Below are 9,483 nucleotides of genomic sequence, written 5' to 3' on the forward strand. Positions count from 1 at the left end.
AACGAGACCAGCGGAAGGATTGGCTATTTCTGTGTGGTTTGTCACTGGAGCCACTGGAGCCCCAGTTCCGGCAAGATCCAATGAAATCATTCAAGTTTACCAGAAACTCCTTCACACCTCGGACTCCATTGGGGACAGCAGCAGCGTATCCTTCGGCCAGTAGAGAGCGCCACCTCTGGGAGCCAACGGCAACACCATGCGGCGGAAGACTCAGGCCAAATTCTTTTGCCCAATGGAGGGATGGGAGGCACCGGGGGAACCAGAACCAGGACTGCGCGGGGTAGCCTGTCAGACCCTGCTGCAGTAAAATCAAAGGTTTTTCAAAAGGACTCTGGTGCTCGGGAACACTACCGCTTTTGTCCACAGGGACCGCCCAAATCACCATAAAATTGAAGTTCCTCATGGTAGCTTGTGTCATGTTCTGGTTGTGCTTTTGGCTCAGTCATGGTTTCAATGTCAACTGGAACCATCTCAAAAGAATACAATCTGTTTTTCAGCACCTACATTGTGTGTGTGTGTGTGTGTGTGTGTGTGTGTGTGTGTGTGTGTGTAGCTGTGGTATCAGATGTTTAGTGGCTGTACCTGTTGTCGTCTGTCATTGTCCCTGTCATCACTCATTTTAAATGGCAATATAGTTGATCACACAGCACAGCTGTTGTCATTAGCCGGATTTTTGTTTGCTTCGTGTGACGCTGCCCCAGCGGAGCAGCTTGATAATGATTATTGGTCAACGTTGTGTTTATTTATCAAATTTCATATCTGTCCATTACCTGACAACAGAAAGCTTTCTCCCTACCTTTATCTCATGACTGCAAACATGAATAATTATTTTTGCTGTATGTGTTAAGAGCAAGTTGCTAACAAATGCAATGCATCATTAAATATTAAGTAAACTTGCAATACATTTGTGCTTTTATATGCATTCCAGAGGTCAACATGTACCCAACAGAAGGCAGGCGGTGCAGACGAGGTCTGAGGTCATTTTGAAACACTGCCTCGATTAGCACTGACAAGTTATATTTTTTTTTAAATTGTAAAATTATTTCTTAGTATGTATCTTCGTCACACATCTTATCTAAGATTGTGGAAAAACTACTATTGTCATTTTTTTCTCCCCCTAAACTCTCAATAAAACGGCGGTAGGGCTAAAAATAGTCCCGGCTCATGAATAGCAGAGTGGAGGAATAATAATAAAAAAAAAAGGCGTTGAGCGTCGTTCATGCCGCGGAGCAGGTGGTCATTTTCATTCCGGGTAGAACGGCGGCGCATCGTCTCCTGGCAGCCAGTGGTTAGCAGCCTTGAAGTCATAATAACGATGCTGGCGTGTATTGTATGTGCACCCTTAACTTTATTTCACAGTACTTTGTCTGAAAGCAGATAACATAGTATTAAGAAATAAAATAAAAAAACCCACATTTTTGTGCTCTTGTTTGTTTTGATGCACTTGAACAACAACTGTTGATCTTTCTAAAGGTTTTTTATCAACACTCTTATTAGACACAGAAGTGCTACAATATGCAGTATAAAAAACATGTCGCTAAATCGCTAAATGAACTAGAAACCTGACAGCTCTCAGAGGATACTGAAATGCTTTTATAAAAATAACAACAAATGGAGACTTGTCAACAATATCAACATTGAAATGAAACAAAAGGAAATTTTACACTTATACACATATCCCAAAATCTTAAGGCGGTTGAAATATTAAGTCAGACAACCAAGTTAACACTTTAGAAGGTGCTTACGTAACACATGCGCATCAGGCTCATGAATGCTTCATTTCACATCAATGAGTAAAAGCAGCGTCACGACGCGCTTCACATGAAATGGACGCAAGCATTGTGACAGAAAAAATACAAAAAGAGCTAACTCATGCCTGCAGTTATACTTACATACTCAGTGGCTAAAGGGAGAATAAAGAGCTGAAAAGAAAATATGTCACCGGATAAATGAAGTCCCTCAAGTCAACTGTGCCATCGCCGCGATACACAGAACATGGAGTTTGTCTGTCCTGCTTTTCATTCATGTCTATTGAAGTGTTTAATCTCTGATGTTCACTGTTTAACCTCAAAGAGCTGTTTTTGAATAAACCCCCGTCCTGCCTTGACAATACATTTACAGTTACTTCATCACAATTCTTCAGATGAGTGGGAGAGTTCAAATACAAAATGTATGTATCGTCCATGAATGTGAAGTGAGTCATCATGAGCCTGTTTTGGAATAAGTTACATAAACACCTTACAAAGGGGAAAAAAAAAAAAAGCATTAATATTTACTAAAATAAAAATGTCATGATATACAAATTCACAGCCAGTAAGTCAGAGGATTCAGTTTCACATTCTCAAATTTTACTCTAGCACGTTGATATTCGTCTGGTACGTAGCTTTCATAATATACAAAAAGATTTAACAGCCTAGCAGTTTAAGAATAAAACAAAACCTCTCAGCAAGCAACAAGGCCCATCCGGAGAACAAACTACTTTCCTGCATTAATGGGATCAGACATTATGCAATTTAATACACTGGAAGAAAATATCGAAGCAAAGGAAAAAAAAACACATTTGTTAATAGCATGAAATAAATATATATATATATATTTTTTTTTTACATGAAAGCTGCCATAGACAGATCAGAATATGTATCTGTTACATTCATCCATCGGGCTCTCCTGCAGGGAAGAGCAGCGGCCTCTACCTAAACAACAGGTGACAAAGAACAGCTGCCCACCCTTTGAAATGTTAGCGATTAATATAGGCGTTCAATACCATATCCTGTATGTGGATATTATTGTTTCCCAATGTTTTCAGTAACTGATACAATAGAAAAAATAAAATAAAAGGAAAGAAACATGGACCTGTGGCTGTATGTTCTTACGATTCCCAGACCGCGCAGAAATATTGTAAACATTTCAGCTTTTTCTACTAAAGATACAAATGATGGTTCAAGAAACTGACGATTGAGACTTTCATTACAGCATGGAATATACTGCATCTTGTCTGCATGAAGTCTATCAGATTCCATGCAGTGAACACTGCGTTGTGTGGAAAAAAAAAAAGGGGGACGTTAAAACTGAACCCGTCTGGATCTTTTAAATGCATGTAAAAGCTTTTTTAAAAAAAAAAGAAAAGAAAAGAATACAAAAAACAGGCGGTGATGGTTAAAATGACAAAAGGTTTAAAGTGTCTGTTCTTCAGCAACAAGTTATTCTAAATGAACAGCGCTTCATTTGATAAACCTGATTCATCCACTAATACTTATCCATTTACACAGCAAACATTGCAAATATAGATACCCATATCTGTACATAGTTTTTGTTGAATTAAATATATAGGGAGGGAAGAACAAAAAAAAAAAAAAAAAAAAGTTCTTTTTCAATGAAGGGTCCAAATAATTCCTCAAAAACTGTTGAGGTTTCAGTCGACATATCTTCATACAGTAGTTTCATATTACACAACAGCAAATCCACTGTCACAGGACTTGGCCATGCGATACCCAAAAACCTATAATCCATTGTAACATATATATATTATTAATTTGCAAGATATTTTCTCTTCAATCGATAAAAGTTTTCCCGATGAATGCTTCACATAATATGACAAATTGAAACACTCTTTAACCCATTTCCCCTCACACTCAAAAGAGAATGTGATGCACGAGAGCGAGTAGTTGATTATAATATGGAAGTATCCATTGATTCAATTGTCCAGATGAGGTTCTTGTGTCATCTCTGCAATGTGTGGTCCATTTTAAAAACACCTAAAGAGGTTATGATTTCTGTTGGGATGATACACCTTTCCAGTAGTCTAAAATATCATGCAGGTCCTCATCCTTTGCAAACTGGACTTTCTTCCGCAGAGCGTGGCCCGCAGCCATGTACTCCTCGTCTTTGTGCCGTTTCCGGTGCAGTTTGAATCGCTCCCAGATGCTGTGTGAGGGTTTGCAGTAGTATTCGGGACTGGAGGAGTAGCTTAGATTGTGATAATGCGATGACAGCTGGGAATAAGCTAAGTCTCTGGAGCGGGAGTGAGTGAGAGGCTCCAACATGGATTTGTGGCCGTCGGGTCCTTCGAGCTCCTCTATGTGAGCGTCGGGGTACGAGTGCCGGTGGTCGCCGTACTGGCGGATCTTCTCTGCCTCGGCCCTCAGGATGGCGGCGGCGGGCGTTACGGTGAGGAGGGTCTCTCCTTTTGGGGAGTTTTTCTCTATGTACTTTGATTCGGAGCGATAAGGCCTGGGGCTTCGCATGGGCCCTCCCGTGGCAGTGCTGGGCCTCTTTGGCGAGACGTCAGAGGTCCGATGCCTCTGCAGAGAGTGGTGATAGCTGTCCGTGTACACTGGGGACAGGAGGCCGGATTTACTCTGCGGGTGTTCTGATATCAGTACGAGCTGGGGCTCTGCGGTGGACACCGCCCCAGATTTCCCTTGAAAAGAGGTGGATTCTGACTTAAGAGCGTCTATACAGTTGTTAATGATCTGATTGACTTTATCCACCTCCTTTGCAATGGTGGAAATCTCCGCCACCGACCCCTGGCTATTCCCAGCCATTCCCATGTCACACTCCCTGCGTTCATGGTGGTCCACGCTTCGCACCTCCATGTAATTTCCTTTCATCATTTTAGGAGTATCACTCATCTCTTGAAATTTGTACTGCTCCATTTCAGCCGCAGACGGCAAGTACGGCATGCGTGCCATGCTCTCCCCGGCCAACAGCTGCTTCTGCGACATTCGAGAAATAGTCGCCCCCTCCAGCTCTTGTCCGTATTTGAGCTCTATTATGTTTTTCTTCAGGCTACCTGCTTTTTTGTGCTTTTCATCTTGCTGACGCTTCCTACGCAAGCAATAGTAGACCACGCCCAGGAAAATGACCATGCTGAAGAGGCAGCCCAAAATTGTCATGATGTAGTGAGTAGCAGTTGCATTGTTTACAACTCTAACCTTTCCATTCAAAGTGCCAGTCGTGATTGTCAGACAGGTGTGGTTGTGTCTAAGGGAGTTGCGTATCGAAGCGACGCAGTACGTGTAGTTAGTGTGGGGTTTAAGGTTTTTTAGTTCAATGTCCTCTTTGTTAGCTTTCAGGTTTTGGATATCGGTGAAGAAGCTGTTGTTGTACAGAACCAGGATGTACATCTTCTTGAAGGGGTGAGGAATCTGAACCATGATGGTCGCACCCGTGTTCGTTACTTGCTTCAGTTTCATCAGAGGGTTTACTTCCACGTCGTTGTAGGTGCTGATGGTGATGTCTTCTGGTTCTGTGCCCGAGGGACAATCTTCCATCCCACAGAGTGTCAAGTCCGGTGGGGGTGTCGTGGGCTCAGTGGGCAGAGGAATAAATGGTGTCACGTAATCATCGGTACACACGGTGGTGAGCATGTGAAGCGCATTTCGAAACGTGGGATTGTTCGGATTCTGGCTCAGTAAGCTATAACCGGAGACGCCGGGTGGGGAGTCGCAGACCATCCGCTCATTCGTCCTGTTCGGGAAAACTGAGAGCCATTTGACGAAACCGAGTAGTTCACACGAGCAGTTGAAGGGGTTGGTGTACAGCTCGCAGGTGGTCAGCTTCGTCAAACTGGTAAACGTGGACCCGTCTAACTGCTGGATTCGGTTCATGGAGAGGTCAATGTTCTCTATGTTGGGGCATTCCCAAAAGGCATTGGGTGTCACAGTCTCAATCAGGTTTGCCTGGAGGTAGAGGTACTGCAGCTTTCCTAAACCCCTGAGGATCCCCTCTGTCAGGTTCCGCAACTTGTTGAAGCCCATTTGAAGGACTTGTAAGTTGAACTGAGCAGAAAAGGCCCCATCCTCTATGTAGGAGATTTCATTCTTCGTCAGGTTCAGGTAGGTCAAGTTGGCAAAGCGACTAAGCGCAGAATAATGGATGCTTTTGATTTTGTTTTCATTCAGACGAAGGTCCACAATGGTGCTGTTGATATGCTGTGGGATGGCCTCATAAGGTGGTTGGTTTTGGCTACAAATCGCAAGCCATACAAAGCCCTTTTCCCCCTCAATCAACCAGCAGTCTCCGCTGACTTTGCCGATATGAGTCAAATACACAATGGCTACAGACCAAAACAAGGCACTCATCACCACGCCTAAGCTGCAGGCCATGGGTGCTTCTCTGAGAGTCATGTGCAGGGCCCAAAAAAAAAAAAAAAAAAAAACCGAGAGGAGGGTGATACCGCTGTGTGTGTGTTTCAGTGCAGCTGAGATCCTGTTGGAATGTCAGCGGGACGTTCAGCTGTTCTCCGAGCCAGAAACAATCCTTTTATTTGTCTCCTCCTCATTGATGGATGGTATTGTCCCCATGTACCAATCAGAAAGATGTTGAGAATCAGCCCTTCATTGAGGTTTGCCTGCAGTGAAAACCGCCTCAGGTTGGCTTGTGCTTTTCTCCTTAGAGGTTACCATCATTAAATGGTCTCATCTTATTGTTTCTGCCACTGTCTTCCTATCTGTGTCTCTCTCATGTGCACGGAGGAATGACCTGCAAAAGACAAGAACACATCGTTGACATTAATTACATGTCAGGAGAAAAATCAGGATAAGAAATGTACCTTTATTGCATTTGTTGGTATTGAAGGGTTGCATTGAAAGCCCATGTTTACTGCATGCCCTCCTTGTTCTTGCCCCACCAATTATTCTGTCCACAATTTAAGACGCTTTCGCGGTCCCTGTGGCAGACTGCAATTTAAGGAAGCCGTTGGCCAATTACCACTTGACAGGTTGGGGAAAGCAGAGCCCCTGTTTTCACACCATTAACCCCAGGACTGTCAGACGCAACTGAGGCTGGCCAATGTTAAGAAGCTGCATTAATTCAATTACACAACACCACATGAAATGACGCTCCGGATCAAAGTATTTAGGATTTTCCTCCGAAAACCCTAAAATCCTTCCGAGCACCGATTCTAGAGGGAAATTGAGCGCAAGGTGTGATTCTTGGATCATCCTGAAATTAAATCAGGTTCTTTTTGCAAAGGGAGATGAGCCACGGTTGTAAAAATGGGAGCAAGAAAGAGAACAAAGAAGACAAAACGAAAAATCTCCCAAATAATATTTTCTTCTTTTGACACTTCTTGTTAATCTTGCTTCTCAAATACAAAGTACAGCATATGTCATTGAAGTAGAGACGAGTCACAAAGGCTGCAAAACTGACTCTTTAATGTCAGTTGCACATGAATATTTATCAAAAGTTACCAAATATTAGCCAAAAAACAAACCTGAAGTGTATCAGACTAACTTGGGTGTGTTTGTTGCTTATGTGTTCAGCTTTTATTTTGTAAAAGCATGTCTGTGCTATTTCCTTTTTTTCAGGTTACTCAGTGTTGCTTCCGAGTGTAGAGACTTCTTTCAGTGGACGGATTCAGAGCACGGCCTTACTCTATTATATCACCAAATCAGTCATTATTACAGCCTTCATTACTGCATATAATTGTCCAAGGGTACCGCTACTGACACGGCAATGAACAAAAAAAAAAACAAACCCATGTTTTGCTGCCTGCTGCTCAGGTATGCCGGTAATGCTTGAAAGACTGCAATCACCAATAATAATGTGTCTTTTGAAGCAATTTGCCGAATTGATTTTTTTTTTTGCAAGAGGATGTTTGTACTGAAATTCATGAAGTAGATCAAAGAGAACACAATTTTAGAAGTTGATTAAGTTAGTTACACGGAGATTACTGTTGGGCAACCTCAGGAATATTTAAGATTAGTATTGACTATAGCATTAACAAGTAATTTGTAATCAACAAGAGTTAAAATGGGCTGGAAATGAGCTCATCAACCCATACATATTGAAATGAGTAGTAATCTATTAGTTGCCTTGTTGGGGGGGGACTCAGGGTGCTTTTTTAGAGAACGTGGCTCCTCACAAACAGGGATAATCACCGTTGGAATAAAATGAATGTGACAGTTTATGGCAGAGAGAATATACTTCATGTTGAAAACCCCCCACCCCACCTGCCATTGAAGACCTAAAGGCCATTCCCGCTGTCATTTGACCTTTTTCTGAGTTTAGTTTATCACATTAAAATCACACGAGTGTCGTGCTTTTCCTCATCATACAGCAAGTCGAGGATACAACTGACATTTTACTTGTCGGGTGATTGTGTCTTATATTTAGCGTTATGGGACATTTTGGCTAGTAATTAGACAAATACACTTGGTAAGATTTTGAGTTTTCAAAGTGTCTGCGCTGAAACACAATCCCTATTTTGACCTCTTTTGTTTGTAGCTTCTAACTAGATCCTGAGCCGGGCTCGGTGTGTGTGTTTTGAGTTTCTCCCGTTCGCCTCATTAGAGTTCACTCCCCGGATCTTCTTGCAGTGAAGCCACACTCCTAACCACTGGGCCAACTGGACCACCCAATAACAAATCCCTGCGGCCTCCGCATTTTATTATTCCTCAAACAGACCCCAAAAACACACGGTGACAAAAACCTACAGTATGTAGGAACTGCCTGCTACATGCAGACTTTTATCAGAATAATATACAACTAATAACAGAATGATGATGAATCTGCTGTTGGGGAAATAACAGCTGAATCGCCCTCCAACAGTAAACACTGTGCCGTACGCTGATAAACTGATAATTGAAACGTTGATAGTGTAATCTGACGCATGTTTCACATAGACTTAAGCCGGCCTACAGGGTGAGCTTACATGTGAATCTTTAGCTCATAGTTCAGCCTATTTGTGATTTATATTCCACACATTTACTGGAGATTGGAGAAACTGGTACGTCTTCATTGCCAATTCACTATTTCTGCCTTCCAAATCCCACTCCTTACCAAATGTGGTGACTGAATGTGTAATACAGCAAGCTGCTTTGCTATGTGCTGCATGTGTTGAATATACGCTGATCTATTTGTTCAGTGGCAGACAGCGTGAAGATCCTAGCGCCAGTGTGACATTTTCACTCCCGTAAAAACTACAGCTCACTGCAACTTTCATTCAACGGCGCATAATAGACGGCGCTTTTTTTTAAAAAAAAAAAAACGCACGTGAAGGTGCACAGAAAACGTTTTTTTTTTAATACCGATGCTCCTTGGCTCGCACAATGCCAACAAATCATCATCAATGGGGCTGAGATGATGATTAAGTGCAAGCACTGGTCAGCTTGTCAAGGGAGATAAAGAGGAGAAATAAATGCTGTGGTGGAGGACACTGCAACAGAATGCCAAAGGCTGCCATTACAAAAACCCACCTTCGTGGCGACAAAAGAGCAGCGGCAGAGGAGCATTGAAGAAAAGAACACTCTCAAAGCCTCCGGGAGGAAAGAGGCTCCAAATCAAATGTTCCATGAAATGAATATGAAAAAAAAAGAAAAAAATAATACAGCTCTGCAGAATATCTGGCAAGGCAAAGGATCTCTTAAAGAAAAAAAAAACAAAAAAACGGCGCCTTGATGTTGTTTCCCATGTCTCTGACCTTTTTATTGCAAATATCGCACGGCAGAGATTGAGTTCTTCTGACCCGGTCTCCGCCGC

General features: G+C 42.4%; 1 protein-coding gene across 1 annotated transcript in view; it reads right to left on the reverse strand.

Annotated features, from left to right (window-relative positions):
* Window positions 1–1,342: 1,342 nt before the first annotated feature.
* Window positions 1,343–9,483, reverse strand: part of elfn1a (extracellular leucine-rich repeat and fibronectin type III domain containing 1a) — a 60,674-nt gene continuing 52,533 nt past the window's right edge. Inside the window, exon 3 of the mRNA XM_068704459.1 lies at window positions 1,343–6,483. Within this exon, the coding sequence (XP_068560560.1) occupies window positions 3,765–6,128 (2,364 nt within the window). The 5' untranslated portion in view covers window positions 6,129–6,483 and the 3' untranslated portion in view covers window positions 1,343–3,764. The remainder of the gene's footprint in view (window positions 6,484–9,483) is intronic.

Source organism: Cebidichthys violaceus, unplaced genomic scaffold (genome assembly GCF_023349555.1).
Source record: "Cebidichthys violaceus isolate CVI_PGR_0920_01 unplaced genomic scaffold, fCebVio1.0.p SCAF_92, whole genome shotgun sequence".
Lineage (NCBI taxonomy): Eukaryota > Metazoa > Chordata > Actinopteri > Perciformes > Stichaeidae > Cebidichthys > Cebidichthys violaceus.